General features: G+C 37.8%; 1 protein-coding gene across 1 annotated transcript in view; it reads right to left on the reverse strand.

Moving 5' to 3' along the window:
* Positions 1-11157, reverse strand: part of KLHL13 (kelch like family member 13) — a 32859-nt gene extending 21702 nt beyond the window's left edge. Inside the window, 3 exon segments of the mRNA XM_079318882.1 lie at positions 10467-10569; positions 10572-10579; positions 11061-11157. Of these exon segments, the coding sequence (XP_079175008.1) occupies positions 10467-10569; positions 10572-10579; positions 11061-11140 (191 nt within the window). The 5' untranslated portion in view covers positions 11141-11157.
* Between the last annotated feature and the right edge of the window lie 14046 nt (positions 11158-25203).

The raw sequence follows: 25203 nt of genomic DNA on the forward strand, positions 1-25203 counted from the left end.
TGGCAATAAAGCACTGATCCCCTGAATTCCAGCCCTGTGACATTCACCAAGAGGGAAAGAGCATTCCCAGAGCAATCAGAAATTATGCCTTTGTCAGTAGCTTTGTAGCAGTTCAGCATTTATCTCCACACAACACGAGAACCTTTCTTTGTAAAACAAAGTGAAACTGCAACAGTGCTTAAGCTCTGTGTTAACAGTAATACAGAGAGCAAAACCCGAGCATTGCATCATATACCTTGCAACAAAATCCTAAAGCATTCAGAATGGAGCTTCTGTTGCAGGGGCTGTAACATTAAGATTCAGAAATAACTCTGCCATTCACACCCAGAACAGATGGGAAATGCACTGAATGTCCAACTGACTTCCCAACAAAATCACAGTAACTACATCTGTCTTCTTTGGACACTTACCAAAGGCATTATTTACATTTATTAACATAGGTCTGCTAAGCACTATAATTAACTCAATAGTAATGAATGTAAACATTGATTTTTTTTTTTTTTTTTTTTTTTTTTGCTTTAAGTACAGTATATCACAATTAAGCATACTACCAGAGGAGAAAGTTAATTCACTTCCTAATTAATTCTATTGTTCTGATCAATAGAAATCATTAAACAAGAAGTGCAGCAGTACCATTTTCAGCTGAGTTTTAAAAAGTTAGGAAACAAAAGTTAAAACAAGTTAAAACTATAGTAACATGTAGTGAGAATTCACAACACACTGCTCTAAAGTGGATGTTAAAATCACCTTCAACACACAGTTGGTCTGGAGAGAGTTAAACATCATAGTGATGAGAACAAGGGAATGTTGGAGCTGCCTGTGAAATGAATATTAACACTGCAAGAGGAAGGCAGAGGAGCTGCCTGACTTTCTGCAACCTCTGAGAAGCAGTGGCTTGCAGTTCAGAGAAAGGTGCCAGAGGTTAATTAGTTGCTATCACAAAGTAGGTTGAATCAGAATTTTCTTTCTACCCTGATGTTGATTCTTTCAAGTACAGCACAGTTTTTTCCTGGAGGCTGCAACCAAATGTGCTTTTCTTATGATTCCAAGTTAATCCTCCAAGTACTTCCAACTGATATTTTTGTAGTGGTGAAATATGGAGTGTTTATTATATGGATATTAACATGCTTTAACTTTCCAGCAAATGCTGACAGATATCACTGACTGAAGTTACAACATGATTCAGAGAGGCAAATTGCTTTCTAAACCACTTAGCAAATATCAACCTGTTAAAACAGTTCAGAGGCATCCAGGTGACCCATGATAAACAAAGACCCATGAAAACTGTGACATATTTTATTCTCAGCTAGAATACTCAAATCATGGAGTTGCCATTTTGTAGACCTTAGTAGCATAAATGAAATAAACCAATATTCTGTTATGATGTTTTCTTAAGAAGTAGTCAAGTTTATTCTGTTGCAACAGAAATAAGACAACTAAGAATATTATTATGAACTTGTTCATTTCGATCAATAAACCATTCATCTATTTCTCAGACTATTGTAGAAAGTCTTTGAAAACAAAGAAAGGAGATCAGCCTACAGCTACAGATATTTTAGAGTGCATGTTCTCCAATTTATTTAAAACCCAGTCTTTACATAACTCAGTAAGAGCTTTGCCAAAGCCAGATTTGCCAGAGAGTGAGTTCTGAAACTGGTGAAGCTCAGTAGCTCATTTTTGAAAGGATTATAACCTTATTTTCTCTGTCAAATCACTGTTCAATGAACCATGACCACAAGTGTTCTGGTCACTGGTAAAATGGCTTCTGATGCAATCACCCCTGGCACGTGCCAGGATTTTGGTATTTATCAGGTAACAATGACAGATTTCTGTTTCATATTAGGTTTTTCTTATTGCAGGCCAAATCTTTATGATTTTATGACCTATCAAAAAAAAAAACAAAACAAACAACTCTGGTACATTCCAGGGCTATCCTTTGCATGCACCTATGCATGCAATTTTCTAATGAACCTATTAATTAAATGGCCAATCAAATACAACAAAACTTTCATTCGCTATTAAAAACAATAGCAATTTTTTTTTTTTTTACTTTGTATGCATAATCTGCCAAAGAGTATTTTAGTAGGCTTAGTCTCAGAAACAAAAAAGTTATTGACTATATTGCTGTTTTCCCACTATGAACAGATGTTCCAACTTCATGACTAATGAAATTAGGAATTCCCCAGCAAAGCAGCTTGAAGTCAGTAAGCAGAACTGATATGGAAGCATTGTATTAAAGAAAATATTATAATATTTTTTTAAGAAATTCAAATATTAATATAATGTAGATGAAAAAATTATGCAGTTATGGTATTTCACATTTCCATCCCATATCTTCTACTCATACAATTTCAAGAAATCCTTTATTCAGACAAAGAAGTTACTTTTATACTTGTCCTCCCCTAAAATATCATCTCTTCCTTTTATTACTACTTTTTATCAAAAATTTCTAATTTAATTCTTCTATGGTATCAGCAACCCAGTAAAACTAACCAGTTTTATCAAGTGCTAATGATTTCTTATTAGAAAAGTTTCTATAGGAAATGCAAGTCCATATTTTAAAACAGATACATATTCCAGCTAGCAGAGAAAAGAGAAATTATTATTTTTGCTCCAATAGGTTGACATGGCAAGTTAACTCCTGTCCACAGACCAAGGAGCAGGTTCAAACTTCAGCTCTTGCTTTGGGGCACACAAGAACTGACACTGCTGCTGCTCAAGAGCCAAATGCAGCATGAACACAGGAGCAACACTGGAAGGCAGGACCTGAATTACTTGGCATGGATCACCTCTGACACACACAGTGCATTAGGAGTGGGAAATATTCCTTTTTTTTCTTTCATCACTACAACCAGTTGGCCTATGCTATCAGCTTCAGATGTCACTGTTTTTACTAGACAGTTCAAAGATTATATTTTTATTAGATGAACTTGAGGCTGCTGCTGAAATTAAAAACACCTTGTATGTGTCAGGCTACTGAGTTTCTTTAAAATGCAATTTAATTCTGTCCATGTGAAGGGGGCCACCACAATCAGAAGCTGACAAACCTTCTGCCTCAAGTGAATTAACATTGCACTGTAACTACTGCAATTGCAGTCTCCTAAAACAGCTATGGCAGCTGGTGGTGAGTACTGCTCACTTTGGACAATGCTCTAATGTTCATATTTTAATATTTCACTTTTTACACCTGATCTTTTTCCATACATTAAAAGAGCAGCAATAGCAGCAGAATATTTTTAAATATTTGCTTAGTAACATCATACTGATCTCCTGAATCTCCACTGCAGGAGAAAGACACAAAGTAAAACTTACGGTTTCTTAAATTAAAAAGCAAACAGATGTCCCATTTTCCACCTTTCCTCTAAACTGAGGGTGTTCTGTAAAAGCAGAACATAAAAACAGGTTTCTATGTAATAGACCAAAGCAGAGAGAAATGGTTTCTTACTTTTACAAGGTAAACAGGAGGTGAGGATACAGGACTTGCAAACCCTCCAAAATTGGCAGAGGACAGAGATCCCTTGTGCACACACTGATGGGCAGAGGCTGGCAGAGCACCAGCTTTTCCTGCTCTGACACAGCTACAGCACAAGATGCTCATTGCAGTGACCAGATGAAGAAGGTGAAGGGAAAGTCAGTGCAGAAGAAACGTACCTGAGCAGCTCTGGCAGCACCACCAAAGGCAGCAAGGCCACGTGGGGAACAACAACCACAACCTCACTTGAAGGACAGGGACAATGACATGTTAACCACAGACAGGCTCCAGGTAGCCAGATAAATCTATTTTGAGAAGCAAAGTTTTGGAGACCAGTACTTAAATGCCAAGCCTTAACCTTTCATTTCTTTTTTCCCTTTTTTTTTTCAGTTCAGTCAAGTTTCTTTGGACTGCAATGTAAAATCACTATATTGTGTCCAAGCACACAAGCCCAATCAACAGAAATTATAAGAGCTACTTCAAACACTTGGTGATTGAAGACATTGTCACCATTCCCAGCACCAGTGGATCTCAAAGGAAAGCAGAACACAGAAACAAAGATACTCCCAACATCACCAAAACCTTTTTGTATCACTTTCTAGTACAGCCACACTGTGACCAAAGCCAGCAGAAGAGAACTGAGCAACATCAGCTGTTTTGGTATGATTTCCCAAGAATATTCATACAGAAAATATTCTCTTCAAAATTCCTTCTTAAGCAACTAAACAATCACAGGTCTCAAGCTGTTTACAGCATAATTACAGCCCGCTGGTTAATTCAAATTTGTTTTCCACAGAAACAAAGCAATATTTGGCTCAGTCAGTGCTATAAAGCTTTTGTTTCTAACAGCATTTAATCTCTCTGGGAGCCTTAGTATCACATCCACATTTATCTGCCTGACAAAGGGTTTGCATTCATTGAGTCATCCGTAGCTTAAATTTGCGGACTCGCATTGTTTAATGATGCTGAATTAGAAACAGTTCACTAATGACTTTTTGAAAAAGTTGGTGTTTGTCTGTTAATTCGTACTATTAGAAACAGAAAAAGCAAAGGGAATATACATTTTGTAGCTTTTCTACATAAGGAGAACCATTATTCCTTTAACATTGAAAAAGGTAAAATAGAACAGTCAGAGACTTCATAGTTTAGGCTGGACTAACACTGCACCTCTTTTCTGCTCTTTATATTTGGTCTTAAGTACTCAAGAGTTATACTTCCTGTGTATTACAAAACACTTACAAAAACCATTCTGCACGCACCAGCAGATTACAGTTGTACCTCATGTGCCCTTAGTTTTCACAGACAGAAATTAGGAAGTTAACAATGGCTCCTTAGAGACCAATATAAGCCTAAGGAGGCACCTGCACGTTCACTGTTTGGTCACAGAACATCCATCCCACTGCATTTCTGCAACCCAATTATGAACTATTCCTTTCAAGAGTGTTAGAGGTTTTTTCCTATATCCTGGTCAGAATAATTCTGATACCTTAAAAGTCAGTAAGATTCTGACATTAGGGTTTGGGTTCTTGTCTATCATTCCCCTTGCTCTGTCACTTCTCACAGATGTTTCAGCATTCCTTTATTGCAGTCTGCTGAGAGGATGTAGAGGGGCATTAATTATTTTCAATTGTAAAGTATTTTTCCCCTATGTGATAAAGCATTTAGATTTATGCATAAGAGGGGCATGTGACATGTTCATCCCACAAAAAAGCCCCACATTTTTGCAATTTAGACATTGATTCTATCTTAGTGCTGGACAAAATATTACAGCAATAATATAGATGTGCACTTCCACTTTAGTGTGATAGCTACACATGATTATACTACAATTGTCATTATTACCATTTTAAACATGCAACTCCTACTTCAAAACCTAAATATTCAGCAAGCACTTCTGAAGATGCATAGGTAGCCCCATGCAAATGTCAACAGAAAATACCACTTTACACTAGAAAAGTCAATGAGTAGAATGTCACTGGAGAACAAGATTTTTTCACAGTAACAAAAATAATGGCAAAAATAACAAACTGGCAGAACTGACATGCTAGTAGGACAGGTTGAGTAACATATTCTAGATAATTCAATAAAGATGCTTTACCATGTCACAACACAAAGTCAATATTGCAACATCCTGCTGTGTGAGGAGAAGTGTGTAATTTTGGGGACCTGTAGGCCACGTCATCCCCTATAAGGTCTCCCCAGAAAAAAACAGTAGCCATGGGAGACTTCATGACAAAGAAATTGGACATGTTTTTTCTCATTTTTCTCAGTTTATTACAGCAATGAAATTTCACATTTCAGACTTAGAATAATCAATTGAAATACCTATTCTATAAAGAGCAAATGAAAGATCAACAAGGCACAAAGGAGAACTCTATACATGAAATTTCTGGGATTAAAAACAGTCTCCTGCCCCACTCATCCAATTCATGTGTCTGCATGTATTGTCAGATCAGTTTAAAAAATATTTGAGGTGAGCTGCATATTGACTTTGAACATGCTGAAATTTGAAGTATATAGGAACCAATGTCATAAAAAGGAAATGTTGCCCAAGACCAGCAGTGTGAATTGTGTAGTCTGTCAAATGCTCAGGAGCCCAACAAAACAGTTCATTTACTAAAAATTACCATTGAAGGCAGCAGACACATAGGGATGCCTCACCAAAGAGAGCTAATACAGGTCTGATCAATTACTCACAAACCTTTTCCCATTTAAATAAAGACCACTGTATAGCATAAATTCAAAGAGTTCATTGTAGAGCAAAGCAAATAGTTAGAAGAAGACACAAAAGCATCAACCTATAAAATCAATATAAGCAGCTAAAATTAATGCTGCTTACTCCAGAGTATTAAGAATGTATTCTACTTTTCTGCGCAGTAACTGATTTCCATTAGAGCAATGCATTTCCTATCAGACAAATTCCAAAAGCACGTGACTCAGGATAGACTCTGTTGCAAACCCTTTGATAGCAGTATATTTGGAATTCTCCTCACATTAGTCAGTTATTTATGAAAACACATGCAAAGGATAGTTTCCATTTATATTAACATACTATTCCATGTGAAAGGATAGAAGGCACTAAGATTACAAGTGGATTATTCTGAATCAAGAACTTTTATTTTACTTGTCTTTAAAATTGTCATGTAGGTGACTACAACCACTTAATTGAACATTTCTAAAAAGCAGCTAAGAATATTCTTGCATGACACAACCGTAATAGAACAATTCCCTGTAAGGTGTTTCTGCAAATAGGATTTTTGCATTATTGAATTCTTAAATGTTATGATCAACATCTACAAAATCTCTCAAGTTTCTACAAACATCTCTTCCATTTGCAATGATGGAAGACGTGTGCAGTTGTCTTTTTTTTTTTTTAATATTACATTACTGGTGTGAATACGAAAGAATTCTCTTAGTTCTCAATGCATGAGGTGCCATGTCCCATGAACAATAATTGGGACTCATGTTCCCTTGTATTTAACAGCTTTGAGATATAACTCAGAACTGTTCCTCACCCTCACTGTAGTAGTGTTTTAATTCTCAACCTCTGCTTATGTCAGTCACTATTGCTTTTTTTTTTTTTCAGCATTTGGCAGCCATGTTAAATAACACCTATAATGCCATGGGACATCACTTTTTCAAGTGTTATTCACTGTCCATGTTATTCACCTTCTCCTTTCCTCTTATTCACTGCTGAAACTGTCCCCATAATACATGAAGTCACGTAGATTTTTCTCCACATAGTCAACACCACCACAAATACAAATATGATTTGACTAGTGGTGCATAAACTTGCTGTAACAGCTTTCACAATGTTTGACAAACAGCATTTATATTCTAAACCCCAGCAAAATAAGTGCCATGAAGAAAATGCAGCCTGACAAAGGTGTGTGCATGCACCCACAGCTGCACATTCCTAACTCGTGCACTAAACCAGCTGCACTACACCTAGAGATATTGGTGTATGCCAGTGTTCCAAGACTAATAGTGCCTATTTTTCCCTAAACAATGTCACTGAATCTCTCCAGCTTGGGAGAAAGGTCAGGCTACTCTGGATCAGTTCCACCAAAAGTTAGGAAAGGTGTGCCTTCCTCATCAACATCCCCCTTCGCCCTCTGCATAACGTGAGGAGTTCCCTCTTGCAGTCAGGATGTCCTGAAGATATCCCTAATAAATAACAGGTGGTAAACAAATCCACCAGCCAAGAGGCAGCAGGTCCCTGCTGCTCCTTCCCATTGCCAGGAAAGGGGTATCAATCCTGCAAACCAACCAGATTTCCAGAGACAGAACCATGTCCTCACCTACAAACTCCTCACACCTCAACTTCTGCAGGTCCTTCATTTCAGGTACTACCCAGCCACAAGTTTCCCACAGCACAGAACTCTCCAAGAGAGATCCTCACACACATTTTCCCCCATCTGCAACTACCACAAACTTCCCAAGCAGCTAAGCCTGCACAGCTGCATGACAGCCAACATTTTGCAGTGGCACTTTGTCCATAGGTGCTTCATCCTAGAAGCCAAACCTGCTCACAACCACCAGTCTCAGCATTTTGAGACAGGGAAACTAAGGCAGAGTTCAGCTATTGGGTACACAGACAAAAAAAAACTCTAATAAAATCTATCTGTCCTGATCATCAGTTTAATCTCTAGATAAGTTGCTTGTAAATCATAAGCAGGGTGAAGCTTTTAAAGCTAAGGTCAACTTTACTTGAGAAACCTGAAAATCTGGAATTTCATTTTAAATACAAGGCGGAAAAGAAACACTTTTATGACCTTCCTACTTTGCGTTCCAAACTACACTGAACCCCCTATTTTGTAAGATTGAGATGTCAAGTATTAAAGGGATTAAAAGCTCAATCATACCTTTGTATACCCTAAATCCAAAATATTTAGTAACAAAGTGTTCATCTGTGAATTCTAGAGTTTTATGGCCATTTATTTTACATCAATTCATGTATTATTTCACACACCACTTATTCCTCAGCTCTTTACTTAAAACATAAGCCCTTTGCCATTGTGCAGAATACTGCCTACAACAGAAAACTTACAAATGCTAATATGAAAAACATGAGATTATATAACAGTATCAAATTTACTGTTATCTCTACAAGAAGGTGATGAATGCCAACACCTATTTTACTGGTCAACCTCAACTACAGGGGATTTCTTTGAATTAGTTGATTTATACTGCCAATTCAAATAGGTGCCATTTTGTCATGTTTCACATTCTTTACAATAAAATATATGAACAATTTTAGCATTAGATATACGAGTCCCCCTAATGACAGGTCTGTGTGCCAATAAAGAAATGTCTTCATAAACATTGAGATACATTGACTCATTATCAAGAGATGATTAAGGCTGCTGATCACATATTTCTCCTGCTCCAGATAAGCTCAGCATCATATAGTTTAAACACGATCACTAAACCTGTTCATACTTTGAACACACTGAGCTAATCAGCCACACGAGCTCCATCACAAAGGCTGGAGCATTCTCAGGGCTAAGATTAGCACTTTAAAGGCGACGCACAAAAGGAATACTCTGTTTCAGCAGCACAGAGATCAGACTAGGCTAGTTCTGATTTTTCTTGCATTTAAGACTACTACAGTTTAAAAACAACAGCATAAGATAAAACACTAACAGCACTGTTTCCCTGAAATAGGTTCTAAAGTCTCATAACTCTTATCACCATTATACTTTCCTTATATTTAAGCCATATATTTTAACAACTCAGAATAGGCAGCAATATATTGGAAATAACTTCTCTTTTGGTAGCCTTAAGTATATTTGATGCTTCCCATAAAAAAGACTGAAGCACATCCACATCTTGTCATAAGATAATTAATCTTAAATGTGAGTGTGCCCAGCACAGGTTTTGTACAGGCAGGTTTGCTCCCTCAGCCTTTCTGCCCGAGAACAATAGTGACCATGCACATGGCGCTGGATTCTCTCAGCCCCACCATAACAATGCCATGCTCAGCAACAACAACAAAAAAAAATGTATTTAGAGAACCTGTGCACCTCTCTTACAGCATGTACCTACTGTAGCTGAAGCAAAAGCCTATCTGCAAGCAGACAATACAAGCTTAAAATTACTAATATTGTAGGTATTAGGCTGGAATACTATTGGAAAGTAGAAGCCTTTACAGCAATTTCCAGATAGAAAAGTCACCTACACTGCTACCTGCACATTTTAAAGCGACTCTTCCTCCTTTTGGAAAAGCTGCTTCCTTAAATAAAGGCAAAAGGAATTCAGTACCCTGAGCTTCATAGTTTTATTTCAGAGAAGGGAAAAAAAGCCACCTGTATATGATAACAGAACTCACAGCAACAAAAGGTGAACAAGAGCTGCATCAGGATTTGGCAAGACAAAGGCAAATTGTGAAGCTACTTTACACTGACAATTTGTATAACTATGTAAGTATTCAGATATGAATGATTTAAATTTATGTTTTAAGCTTTTATTTTAACTTTTTATGAAGACACTGAATTTGTGTTAAGGCTAAGACTTTAAAGAATAAAACAAGACCAAAGCAGGATGATTTCATCTCTACAAGAACTCACACGAACAAAAGTGCAGTACAATACAGCAGGTGATTTCAAGCTCAATATCTAAATGAAATAGTCAGAAGGAGGAAATGTTCACATATAAACTATATAGAAAGCCTGCCAGCCTCAAAGCTTAACTTGTCATTTCAAGATCAGCTCCATAAATTAACACACCACAAACTTTTCAAATGAATATACACAGTATCATTATGAATAGGGCTTAATCTGCACAATTTCTCTACGTTTTAACAAAAAGGGAAAGACTTGACACGACATCCATCATAAAAAACATCCAGGATAAAATGAGGGGAGGAGGTCTACATAGCAAACAAGATAAAATTCTGAGTGCCAATGTCATTTAATATGTAACAGGGTATTTTGCCACAGGGTAGTCTCACGAAAAGAATTCCCACCTTATTATCCTCATTTCTCTCACTTACATGTATGCTGGAGAAAGTGGCGATGACCTGGATGTTTTAAGCACAGGAACTGGGAATTTCCAGATAGCAGGAGAGCTCGTTTTCCATTTCAATGGCATGTTGTCACCACGGTACTACAATAACAGTAAACAGCGTTTCCATAACAGACTACCAACTAGGACTTCCATTCCACACACTACTGACACAGCAGTGGCTGCTGCTAAGAACAAGGAAATGATTCTGCCAATGCCCTTAAACCGATGCTTCCAATCCGTAAAACAGGGCTGTAAGGCATCTCCTTTTAAATCCTGCTGTCCCCTAAAGCAATACGATGATTCTATCCTTCTAACTCAACAATAGTGCCACCTCGTTAGGGAAGCACTGACTGCAGTACATGTTAAGAAAAAAAAAGAAAAGACTGCACTCTGCACACCAGCATAATGCAGCTTTATTAAATAAAAGCAGCTAATTTTTAAAGAACTGTTCCTGATGCTATTGTTCTACCTTAACAGGGACACTGCAGTACTGTACTATATTCTCTTCCTATTAACCTCATTTCTGACCAATGGAAGCAGAAAAAAAAAATGGGTTTCATATGAAAATGAAACAACATACCTACTCAGAATACACTTGTCATCCTCTGAACATTCTTCTTTTGAGCTGCAACAATACAAATGGGATATAAATCTCAGCATAGCCTTAGGCCACGGCTAATAGAGATCAGTGACTAAATTCAGCAGCCTGTTTTCCTCCTGTGCAAGCTCTGACCAAACAATACAAGAATGCCATTATGGAAAAAGCCCATTGCAAAAATCAGTCCTTCTAATCCATAGCTAGGAAGAAAAAAAAATAAAGCAGAAATCACTGCAGGTTTCTGCATGCTCTTCTAATAGCTTCTGGTTCAGGATGCTCTCATTTTCCTATTCTCATTTCCAAGGAGGAAGAGCAAAATCTCATGCATTTTACAACATGATATGGGAACACAAATATCACTCTGTCTTCTGCAGTAGAGAAGCAGAGACTAGCAGGCTGTTAATAGCAGTCTTTGTAGGAACGCTATCAACAATCTAATTCTCAACGCCCCCCCCAGCAGCTCCCAAATTGCCTCCAGAGCTGACGAAGCAGATGGTCACGCAGGTCCCCAGCAGGGACCACTCTGCAACTCTGGGCTCTGCTCAGTGACCTCCCGGGGCTGACAGCAGCAGGGAGCAGGGAAGGCAAGCTATTAAAAAGGGAATGGGGAATTTAATAGCATCTTATGCAGAAGCGGAGCAGGTTTCTAGGGAAAAGAAGATTCAGCTATACTGATTACCTTACAGGGAGAGAAATACATCACCTCTAATGTACTGCCACCGCAGACCAAATCAACACTAAGATATTTAGTCTACAGATTTCAGAATAGTCTCTGTACAGCATGACAATTTTTCTATTTATTAGGACAGCTTAATCCTCTAATTAAAAAGCCAACACCCTGTCACAGTACTTAGCAATAAAGAATAGAACCAGAAGCTATTTCTATAAATTTATTTATTCTAGTAACATTTAACAACACTCTGATAGGGTTTTGTTTTTTTTTAACAGTGGAACATTTTAATTTTCACTGTCACAAAATGTTTTCCACAATATTAAGTTCAATTTTGGGATGAAATCATCAGGGAATAATTGCTGCTCCTGATCACCAGTATTAAAAATATTTGCCAAAAATAGTTTTGGGCATTTGAAACTGTTACCAAAACCAAAGGCAAGGAATTAAAAATCACACCTCACTTAAAACCAGACGCACCCCTTGAACAAACAACTGAGATCCTCTCTCCTGCTTCTCTGAAGGTCTAAATTACAAATGAGCAGCATTAACCCAGGCAACAAATGTCACAGGAACTGCTGCTGGGATGCTGAACAGACACCACTGTGTATGAAAACAGTGTTTATATTATGTGACTATTAAGAAACACAAGCCCTGCAAAAACATATATGCAGTTTTAGCACACAGTCATACTATTAGCAAAAGAATTCAAGTATTTACATGCTAACAGGCACACTTGGCTATGCACTTGGTCAATGTTGTGTCCACTCTATCACACACACACAACACTGGACTGCTACATTGTGCCAGCTCTGCACTGAAGCTCTAGAAATCAGGTTGAAAGAGGTTAGACAGCAGCTATTATAATGACAATTTTAAAAAATCATTAATTTGCATTTATACACTCAACTTAGCTTTTACATTCACCACTATACAGAAAGTGTCTTTAAAAAGCAAGCACTTCCTCACAGAGAATGCAGCCAGTGCAGCCAACTGGTAGCTGCTTGTAAAGTCTCTATCTCACTGCTCTGCCACCCCAAGGAGATCTTCACATGTTTATTTATTAAGAGCAGCATGACTAATTTTTAAAAAACAAATCAGGCTAAAGACAACCAGTGAACCTCTTTTCCAGAAATAACCCCTGAAATACCCTTTTGATCAGTAAAATAAAATCCAACTCAAGCCACAAAGTCATTCCCAAGCACTGACTGACATTTAATTCAATCCACACAGGCACAGAAATCAGAGTTGCTTCTCACTTTTGGCCCCAACAAAATCAGTCACCCTAGAGGGCAACATGAGTCCTAAAAAACCTGCTCTCCTTTGTGTGCTCCTGGCCCCACTTACTTTGCTACTTACTCTACAAACAACGTAAATAAAACCTTTGCAGAAAAGAACAGTAAACATTTTTTTTAAAATACAGGAATTACAAACACTGCCAACCAAATCCCCTCCCAAAGTCCAGAAGAAAATACTCCACAGAACAGCCCATGTACAGAATCTAGAATAGAAGAAAGTAGCAGTGCCAGGTACTCTAAAAATAGGAGAATTCTTGTCACTTGCTAAAGAACAACCATGTGAGAAATGAATCACCTATCTGCACATAAGGAGAAAAAACAAATCAAATCCCATTTTCTTCCTGACAGTCACAGATTGGTTGCATATTCACAAGGAAAAATACTATTATTATGTATTTTATGCTTTACATAAACTATTCCTAAGACAACAGAACATCTCAGTACATAATTCTGATATTTTAATTAAGACTTCAAAAGAACAATTTAGCTGCACATTTAAAAATATGGAAAAGTAATCTGATCTCCTGGAGTGCATTGCACCCACTGAATATGCATTTTCTGTTCTCATATTACATAGCTTTGTCACTCATCCTCAAATAAAGGATTCTGAGGGCCAAAAGCAGCATTACAATTCTGTGCAGAATTCTCCTTGCTGAGAAAACAGTTATTCCCAGACAAGTGCTCTGAAAACACACCAGCCTGGCACACAAACTGGAGAAGTGCTTTAAATGTAAAACTCCTAAATGGTGAAAATCCCATCATAACTGCACAGATTAAATAGAACTTTGGGATCATTTGAGGGGCTTGTTTTCTGTAGTTTTCTCACAAGCAAGTTCACATTCAAAATTAAAAGCATCTACTACTTATACTTGCTTGAAGTTATTTTCTACTTATATCCAAGTCTCCCACACATCCTTTATTCTGTGTTTGGGTTTTAAGGAACTATCTCCATGCTCATGTTTCCAAAGCTGCAGACACAGACCAATAACTGACAGAATATCACTAACTTCTGCACAAAACTCAGCCATAAAGGAAAGGAACAGGTGGCATAAGAAGAAAAAAGCAAATAATTGCACCAAAGGTGAGATCCCAAGGCATCATTTTACAGACCTGAGACATTAGGGAGGCCAGAAGCTATTGACTGGGCTGAACAGCAGTGCAGCTCTGATCCCCCAAAGAGAAGAAACACTGATATGTGCTTGTGTTAAGGGAGGAAAGCATTTCCCAACCCTCTTCCTCCATCTCTGCATCTACATCCTTCTTCACTATTGACCTACAAGCAAAATTTGGCCCCAAAAGAGAAGAGCAGGCACACAGCATCATACTCAGCAAGCACATGACCAAATCACACACAGAGCCTCCTTGCCAGGACACTGATCACAGCATCTTTTCTTCTGCAAGGTCTCCCTGATCTTCAGAGCAGGAATGCAGCAAAAAGCACGTCCCTTGTAACACATCCCTTGTGACTCTCTTCCTTTCTGGGGATATCCTCTTCCCTCCTCTGTGCAGCTTGAATGCTAAGCTGCTACCACGTTGTGTTGCACATACCAACTATCCTCTTACCACTCACTGTGCTCACATTTCTGGGGCATCTCTACATCCAACAAAACTCTAAAACCATCTCTGCATTTCTCATAAGACTTCCCTTCACAGTTGTTCAAAAAGAAGAAAAAGGTACAGGCAGAAAGGTGCACCAGAGCCCAGGATTATAAAACTGGTCTAGTCTGAAGGTATTTATTCTTAGCCTTTGAATGCCTCCTGAAATTTTGTATGAAAACTAAGCAGAATAAAAGTCATTTTCTAGAGATGTTGCTGGAATTTCATCAGTTTGAACAGATAATGAGCGTTACTTTTTTTTTCCCTCAGTTCTTAAACTGTTGAAAATGAAACTGAAAAAATATATGCTCAGTCAAGTGATTTGCTGCAGTTAAAAAAATTGCTGTTCCACTTTAACAGGCTACTTACCTCTCTCCTTTTATTCATCTCTTAGGTGTCAGAGGAACTGAAAGCACTAGGTAAAAAGTAGGGTTATGCTATATCAGAACTTTCTCAAGTCTTTCACACCCTTTCTAGCATGACCTGAAAAGTCTTCTCACTTCTAGAACCTCAGGCTTCTTAAGCTTTCCAGAAAGAAAAACAGTCTAAGCTACAGTGACAGTATGATGTACATCTCCCATTTTCATCTATAAATGTAGACAACAGAAAGGTCTTCATATTTGTGTCAAAAACTACTGATGTAGTACTTATATAAGTAAAGGTGCCAGATTCAACAAGAAAAATGCCTTAAAATGATAATGGTAAGACAGTAATAATTTTCAAATTTTTGAGATTATTTTACCCCACACCTGTGTTGTAAAAATTCATTGATACAAAAACATATTTCCATTTTAAAATGCACACTTGTTACATGATAAAATCCCTGTTTTATGACATTAGCACTAGCAGAGCTCACTCCAAACTCAACACAGAAAATCAATTTCACATAGGGAGGAACTGCTCTCATCTTTTCCATATCTTCAAACCACCAGCATGCTGAGCTGATGCAACCTACACTGTACAAGAAAATAAAGCAGAACCCCCAAAATCCAGTAAAATATTCCCAAAGGCATGGAGCTCAAATGCATTAATCATTTCAATATCAAAATAATTTCAGCAATTTAAATATGGCTGCAAAGGCACAAGCCTAGAAACTGAAGAGGAGCAAATAAAGGTGTGTAACATTTCTCTACAGGGTCCCTAAAAAACTGATGGTGTGATAATTTAATTGGCTTCCTTATTCAGGTCTTTCCACTTCACATGGTTGCTTCTCATGCCTCTACCTCTGGCTTTTCACTCTATTAAACTGCAGCTGTTCCAATTACTGGAATAGAATAATTAAAAATGGTGTTGACAGTACTGCCCTATATATGAGTCAATTAATACAATTTGTTTGACCATATATCATCAAAATAATCACACCAAAATTCATATGAAGGGAAAACACATCTTTGCCTGAGGAGGAAGCCAAAGGAAACCACTGCAGTCACATCTGCAGTCTTCCCACAGCACCACTGTAACATTTCCCAAACACTGAAGTACAGAAAAAGATTGGCAAATATGCACCTGGCAATGCTTTCACTGAAATGGCAATTTTTCTAGAAACAAAGATCTTCTTAAAAAATAGTCTTTGATTTATTCTTTTTTATTTCATTAAGAAATTAGCTTTAAAACTGCTAAAGACAGTTCTGACAATTACATCTGTACTTTGACTTGCTACCTGCTATTCTGTCTCCAATATTTTTTGACTGGGGATAAAAAAGCCCTCAGTTATAGCAGCTTTTTGAAGCAGTTGTACTGTAGACATCGAGGTCCATGTGACCTCATAAATGGATCAGAGATGCTCACAAAATAGTTACTCTCAAATCTTTTAAACTGGGCTGACTGCTCATGGAACAAGGAACAACCATAAATCATAAAGCAGGGAGATAAACTGGGTTTGCAGTCAACTCTTCCTGCTGTCAAAATTCTGTAAGCAGTGCAGCTTCCTGTCTAAAGCAATATGTGGGACCCTTTCTCAAATGAGAAAAAAAAACTTCCAAATCTTTAAATATTCAGTTAAGCAGTCAAGGCATGTCCTATGTGTTTAACAAGAAGTGCCACAGTTTTCTATCTACTCACTCAGCATTTTTTCCTGTAAAAATGAGGAAATTGCTGCAGTGACATTTTAGGATGCACCATTTCAGTGAAAATTATTATACATAAATATACATACACATACTATATATGGGATTGTGTATATAGCATGTATATATACACACACACACTATATATAGACATAGATTATTTTTATATACATTTGACAAATGCACTTTACACTGCATCTGACACAGCCACATGTCCTTCACTTCCACACATGTCAGATAGGGGAGAGTTTCAAAATCATGTGAGAATTTGAATATCAAAGTATGTGCATCTTCTTCAACAAACTAATGATGCTGAGAAGGAAGCATGTTGAGAATTGAGTTTTCCTAGTTCACACATTCTTCAAATGTCCACAACTCTGGTCTTTGCATCATAAAGGAAAAAAAAATCTGATAGTCTAAGTTTGAAATTTCTGAAATTATTCAAGAATGGCAAACATTCAAAAAAACTCACACCATTTCCTAAAGGGTCACAATCAAATATTTTTAAAACTAAGTAATTTTGCTTGAATTTTAAGTCAGATTCCCAAAAACTTACAGGAAAAGGGAGACAAGAAATGCACAAATCCAGTCCCTGCAGTATTCACACTTTTAATATTTGGAATAATTCATTTATTAAAATATTAAAACCTGCCTCAGGTATATTTGGTAACTACACACTGTCTCAAATATTTCAAATGTTCTGAAGTGTGTGTTTCTGACCATGAAAATGGGTTTTGTTTTATGCCACTTATGGATGTCTTGCATTTTTTTGTGTGTATTCTTGGAGAGATTTTTCTGAAATTGAGGTAAGATTTGTCAAGATGTGCTGTTAACTTAAATACAAGTTACAGGTTGTATTTTTTAAAAATCAGCTTTGCTTGGGTAAATTACTGTTATGTAAAAGTTATTAGGTAAAATAAGGTCTTGAGACTCTCAGTAGGAGGTAAAACCAAAGTGAGCTAATGAAGGTTCCAAATTTTTGATGTAAGTCCATGTACTCTACTGACAATGCACTGCTAAGAAGAAATGCTTTTGAATTAGCACCAGTTTATTCAGAACGTGGCTCATCTTCCCCAGGTGATTACATTTAATAAATCAACACAGAAAACTGAATGCACAGTCACAGTAGCCAGACTGACCCTGCTGAAGATAATTGTCTGAAGCAACAGTTATTTTTATTAGGTCAAACTGTGAACTACATAGAATTTATTTCTAAACAACTTCTCCACAGCTGTTATAGTCTGTTAGCTGCTCAATTTATTTTAGTAAAGTATGCCTAAACACATTTACACATCAGACTCAAATGCTGCAAATATATTAAACAATTTAGTAATGGAACAGAAGCAAGGAATGAGCACCAGCCATGAATTGCTTCAGTATTTCCTGCACCACAGACAGCAAACTGCAAACTACAGAAGTCATGTGTTAGTTCTTTGGAAATATTCTTAAAATAAAAGGTTGTAGGCTTTTCCTTTCATTCTTGCATTATTTACATGGAATCTGTTACTCCTCTGGCATTCTCTAAACCCACTGGAGTGTATTTTTGTGGTCCTGCACATCTACTGAAAGTGTCCCTGATGAAAAGAGCTGAAAAGCAGGCAAGAACAAAGCCCTTGATCACTGCTCTTATTTTCTTCTGTAATTACTCAGTTTCATTAAAAGCCAAAAATACAAACTTTTCCTGAACACAGGAATTCCTACTGCATTGTCACCTCTTATGCCTCCAACCCACAAAATCTGCACTGTGGACACTCCTGACACCTTTACCCAAAGGCCAGAATCCCTCAGGTAGGCAGACAGAGAATGAGATTGAAAAGGTTTCAAGAAAGATGCTGGTGCTTCAAGTCCAGGCTGTCAGAAATCATTGTGGAGCCTGGGAGCCATAAAAACTGCAGGCATGCAATTTCCAGGAGACTTGAAGCTGCTGCACTTTGCTGCCCATGGCCACTGCACTGGCTGGCTTGACTCCTCCAAGAAGTCACAAAAGACACACCCAGATACAATCAATTTAATTACCTGCCTTCAGACACTCTGAAGCATACTAGACACAAATTTTTAATGAGATAGTAATTTGACCTTAAAGTTCAGCTTGCCTTCACACAGGGACATGTGAAAGTCTTAAGCAACAAAAAGTTCTATTTCAAATTTGTCACTAATGTTGTTTATAGCTAGTGTTCATTTCTCTCATTCAGTGAGAGAAAAAAATTAATTTCTCTACACTAGAAAAGGAGTTTCAGGAGTTAGAGATCATTTCAAATAAATTCCATGAGAACAGGCAAAATTAGTACCTAAGCAGAGCTGAACAGAGAGTGCAGGAAAAAGAGTCTTGTACTAAATTTTCATTGTACAATCAATGAGTGTTCATGTCACAGAATTAGCCCCATCTTAGTGGTCATCGACATTTAAAAAACAATTGAACCTTTAAAATGCATATCTTGCTTACATTTAGTTTTTTCCAGAAAACAAAAAAAACCCACTATTACAAAAACAATTTTTCGTATGAATGGGGTTCATTTCTCAGAAATACAGCACTGTTCTACTTCTAAATCACTAAATGTTGAAACTCCTTTGTAATAATTAAATTATAGACAGAAAATTACAAACTGCTTTCATCCTTAGCATGAAACATAAATTCAAGGAAAATTCCACATTTCCTAGGCAAAGTTCTGAAAGATGCCAGCTAGTCATTTGAAATTTGTTATGGTGAGCAAATATACATGCTATTAATTCATTTCCAAAAGCAGATCCAAAGTTTTAAGATATTCACTTAGCAGACTGGAAGAACTCTGCAATTGCAATACCCCTATTTAGTGGCAATCTGGATAATTTAGGATCAAATGAGGACATGCTGCTTTGCATAAAATAATTGTACATAGCAAGAAAATTACAAGCTGATTTTAGAAACGCCCGTGGAAGAATGGCAATCTTACTTGCATTTTTTAAAACTATGAACTGTTTAAAGCAAATACTTTAAAGTCTTCTGACTATAAACTTCTCTTTCATAAAACTTCAGACATCTGACTCCCAGCCAAAAGTGCAGTTCAGTGCTTTTACTAATGTCCATGCTTCTATAGATCATGTTACTAGCACTGCACACACTCCTGACAGTTTTCTCATCTTCATAGCATTGCACATGTGGCTACATCCCTTCACCTGGCAAACCCTCCCTTCAGAAACACAGAAGTGAAAATAAATCAATGAAGCTCAGAGGAGGAGAAGACTGCAGAGAGGTGGGTGGGAGGCTCAGCCCAGTGACAGCCACCGCCAGCACAGCTGCACCACTTCATTGCACCCAGACCATTTGGTCAGGAAAAAGGGGTCTGAAAGCTGCAAATAACTCTAGGCTCCTATGCAAAACAGTCACATCACTCACCTGTGGTGCTCTAGTGAATCACAGCAGGCTCAGGAGAGACCACGTTAGAGAAAAATCTATAATCTCTAAATGTGCATGGTGTAGAGGTCGTTGGGGTGAGATAGCACTGCACAGCTGTGATGCACTAAGACACAGTACCATAGTCAGCTAAACCAAGAAATATCTGCATTTCAGCAGCTTCTGCAGCTGCAGTAATGGACTTTTCTTCAGCTGAAGATACCTTTCCAAAGCATACATAGAGAGCACCAAGCAACCGTGATAACTTAGAGCTGGGACAAGCCCTTCTCTGAAATAGTCTCAAGTAAAGCAGTTGTAGTTCAGGGTTTGTCTGCCAGAGGGGGCTGAAGGAAAGAGAAAAAATCCCATGCATCTCATTCCTTCAAAAGTTTCAGGCTTGTCCTACACCAATTAATGTAAGTATTCTAACCAAAAGAGGGTTTAATGTGAAACCAACCCCAGCTGTGCCTGGCACAGCCCTGCACTGACACCCCACTACCAAAACCATGCCCAGTGCACTCACTCTAGGAGTGAGTCCCCCCACAATTTTGAATGGAAACAATATCTCCCTTTAAAGAGTATTTAACTACTTTTTGATCAACATCATAGTGGAGATGACTGCCCTAGAGACAAGCTAATAAGGAATGCATCAAACAAGATGCAATCTAATACCTTCTTACATCAGCTTGTTGGTAAATGCTGGATAACACTGCACAAAGGCTAAGCTCCCAGTTAGAACAAGACATATTATCTGAAAATAGGTTGCCATTAAAAGGGTCATTGGTCTTTTTTGTATGCTCTTTTCACATACTGCTTCTAACACAATGTTGATACACCTAAAAATCTGCCTGTGGTTAGAAATGCTGCCATGCAAAACTATCATTTATATGTTACCATACCAATAACTTATTCTTTTATAGTGCTTGCTAAAGAGCTTAAAATAAACAGGAATTGGTCTCATTTTGCAAATTAAGAAAGCAAGGTATTTAAACAATGTGTTCATGGGAAACTGGAAAGCTCAGGAAAGAATTTCACTGCACACATACTGCATGACACTTTTCTTCCCTCCTGCATTTTCAGGCAAACTACTTCCACCTTCAAAAACTTCACCTATAAAACCAGCACACAAGGGTTTTGCAGTTTGGTGGGGAAAAAAGCAGAGGGGTATACATTTAAAAAACTCTTTTAAATGCTAAGGTCTAAGCTGATCTAGCTTCCCTTAGATCAAAATTTCACTGACAGCTTTAAAATCAGCACAGTAGCACCACAAGCCTTTCTTGCAATCAGAATGCTTTTAGGAAAACCAGTTATGCCACCTTCTGGTATCCACAAGAACTACTCAACAACACAAATATTTTAATACATTCCCATTTTCAAATGGAAAATAAAAAAACCAAAATAGTACAAACAGAAAACTCACTTTATCTATGAAACCAATGAAAAATGCTATTTTTTTTAAGCTTTGGTTGATCTGCGCAACACCACAGCTAGGACTAGCTAGCTTGGACTAGTTTGTACCCAGCCTCCTAAGCCTGTACCACCCAGAAGATGGATTTGATGATCCTTAGGGATCACTTCCAACTCAGGATGTTCTATGACATCTACTGACAAGCATAGCACCCTTCTCACACATTACCTGGTGTGAGACATGAGCTATTCTGCCCTTTGCCCCATTTTGCCAGGTGCAGCAAAACTGGGAAAGGGAGGGAGTGAAAAGGATGAGAAAACTTGTAGAATGGCTTCTGTACAAGAATCAACTTTTAGATTGGACTTAAAAGCATGGAAAGCAGAGAGGTAAGAAGAAATACACTGGGAATATACAGTGTCAGAAAGAGCAGAATAAATGTGGGGTACTTATTCACCAGCTCTCCAACACACAAAAAAAAAAAAAAGAAAGCTTTGCATGAAAATAGCAGGTGCTTGGTGGAAAAAAAAAAATGAAACAGAGGAAATGTCTTCATGTAGCATGCTGCAGATATCCCTCCAGCAGCAGCTTTTCAATAACCATTTATTACAACACAGATTTACTGGAGCAAAGGGAACAAAACAGTTTACAACAGAAGTGGTTTGTACCCAGTGTTCTGTAGGTGACTCCAGCACTCATATAGAAGGCCAAGAATCAAACTTCTCCACCTTACCTCCCACTACCAAAGCACCCTTAATATGGTAGTGGGACACACACAGTTATGTAAAAACAGCTATAAACCCCCTTCCTCCTGTACTATACCTGGATCTATCCAATTTACTTTGTACTGATAAAAATACATAAGAAAATGAATTTAAGCTATGGCTTCAAGAAATTTTTGTGATTTCCAACATATGCCTTCAATATAAAACTCTTTCTAGATGTCAAATTCCTACCAACAGTTTCTGAAGCAGAAAAAGCTTCAGTGAAGGAAGAAAGAAGGCATAAAATTAGGTATGAAATAACATTAACAAATTAAGTGAATAACTGACTCCAAAGTGTGTCAATTGATACCTCACAATCCCTCACAAGACAAACCTTTAGTGATTCTCCAATCTTAGGCAATCTCTGAAACAGAGAGCAGGTATTTCTGACAATCATTTTCCTCTGTAACTGTAACAAAGTTTAACCATATGAATTAAAAAAATTCAGAAACAGTGTAAGGCAGCTGCAACACAAGGACATCTACTTGCATGCCCACTTACTCATCACTCTCCCACAAACCTCTGCATATTCTTTCAGCCATGTTTACTCAGCTCTCTGCAGTATGTGTCCCACGGTATAATCATTTTTTGGATCTCTAAACAAAGCAAAACTTACATTAATCAAAGCTTAGCTTTGAGGTATTCTTCCAAGTATAATATATTTTACTCATTCTGAAGTTTGGCAGTTTCATTTTTGGGAGACACTGAAATTACAATTTTGCCCACACAAGACAGAATGATAATACACAGGAGGGTATACACACACCACAAGAAATACAAAACATGATTTTCATCATAAGCCACACCATAAGTCATGCTGCAAATAGCATCTTATTTGCCTGAAAGGTTTTACAAGAACCTCTGAAATAACTAACCTAACAGCCAAGTTGCACAATAATACTTCAGGAGAATCATGAGAGTTAACTCAGACCAGGCAGAATGTGACTGCAATGACCTGAACATAGTCTTGCTGCATATTGCATAAAGTATTGTAAGGAAAATGCAATGCCATAATTCCACATAACCAACTGTTAAAATATTTTTTTTAAAAAGCCATGCACTGACATCAGTCACACCTGACCTGCTCCTGCCTCCCCATGTATCTACAGGCACTTAGAGCTGGAACTGAATAGATTTCTGCAATTCACCAAAACATTTCTTCACTCACTTGGAACACTGATTCTAAATTTCAAACTTTATACTGAAAGCAGTGTTGGTGTCTAGAGATTCAAAGGCAATCTCAAAGGAACTCAGTACTTTAATGACACTGAAATCCTTGAGAGCTGAAGCCTTTGAACAGCATATACTGAAAACATGAAAGAAGGCAAGATTAATTCTGGGGGAGTGTGGGAAATCTCTGCTGAGACAAACATCCACTACTCCAAAAGCATACAGGATACAGCAGTCAGATTAGGAAGGGAGGAAGGCAGGGCAGCAAACCAGGTATTTATTCAGTAGGGTCACTACTGAAGTCAAAGCAAAATGTAGTTGGTAGCTTAAGATAAGATGAGTATTTGCCACAAGGGTTTCTGTAAACACTGAAATGAAAACTCTTCCGTGAATAGTAAACCTCTGCAGGGAAACCAACAGTTACAGCAACTATGAACCCAGGAGTTTTACATAAACACTATTACAGAAGGCTGTTCTTTCTTTAGTGCTTCACAGCAAATTTCTGTGAACTTATGTTTTGGCTCATATCCTGATTCAAGCAACAACATGCATAAACATACCTTCTTCTGTTTGAGTCTTTCATTAAAGTAGAAAGATAAGCAAACTACCAACACCTTGCTGTCCAAAAAGCAGCTGCTGGGGAGAAATTTCTAAAACATGACAAAATTTTGCTGGATCTTGAAATAAATGTCCATTCAGGGATTTATTTTTTTGCAGGGGATGTGCAGGTGGCACTAACCAAAGATTGATTTATTAAAAGGAAAATACCTATTTGAAGACTACCAAGTATTTTAAATTCAATACATTAAATTGTATTTTACTTTCAATAAATAGTTAAGAAGGTTTTCATAATTTTTAGTCATTGTATCAGGCACATGGGTGTAAAAGAATTAAATCTAGAATTTGTAGATAAGCAGCCTATTTATAATTGGTTTTATCAATACCCTAGAAGAGCACACAAGGAGCAGTGTGACTAAGCTTTTACTTCAGGGCCTTAATCTGATAAAAGCCTATAGAATCCAAAGGGCAGAAGTAAAATTAACTAAAATTATGGAGCCTTAGCTTTCTGGTGTTTAGTACACAATTCTTTTTCACAGCAAATTCCAGCAATGTGATTCAGTTCATTTACTCTTCTCCCCCGCTTTGCTCCCGAGTTGTGCATCAGTTTTCTAACCCAGTTAACTGGCTGGAGAACAAGGCCATTCCTGTTCTCCAGCATCACTGCTCATTACTCCTGAAGCATGTGCAGCAGAGGGATGGCTGCTCCCACTGCACATCAAGCCAGCAGCATCCCATAATTACTCCTCATCAGCCGAAGCCTTTGCCACACCCCACTGCAGAACAGCAATGAAAAGGATTTCCTGTTCCCAATGACAGACCAGGGATGGCCTGGCAAGGCCCTGAGCAAAGCCCAACACACAGAACCATGTACTTTGCTGTATGGGCCAAGCTCTAATTATCTGAAAACAGAACTGAACAGAGTCACATTGGAGCTCTAATTACCAGAGACAGAACAGGAGAGGAGAAAACCTGGCTGTGAGAGCAAAGAGGAACCCAGACAAAGGCCAAGATGCTGCAGCTGGGAGAGAGATGCTTCACAAGGTCTTCAAACTCCTCTGCTCCAGCTCTCATGTTCCACTTCACTCCCACATTGCTCTGACTCACTCAAGTCACATCAATTTCAGCAGCAGCAAACACAGCTTTGCTCCTCATCCAGCTGGGCTTCAAGGGACTTGCTGATTTGTTAATATGTGACCTCTGTGCTCTTTGGGACAGCAGAAGCAAA

The sequence above is a fragment of the Erithacus rubecula genome (assembly GCF_903797595.1).
Source record: "Erithacus rubecula genome assembly, chromosome: 15".
NCBI classification, from domain to species: Eukaryota; Metazoa; Chordata; class Aves; order Passeriformes; family Muscicapidae; genus Erithacus; species Erithacus rubecula.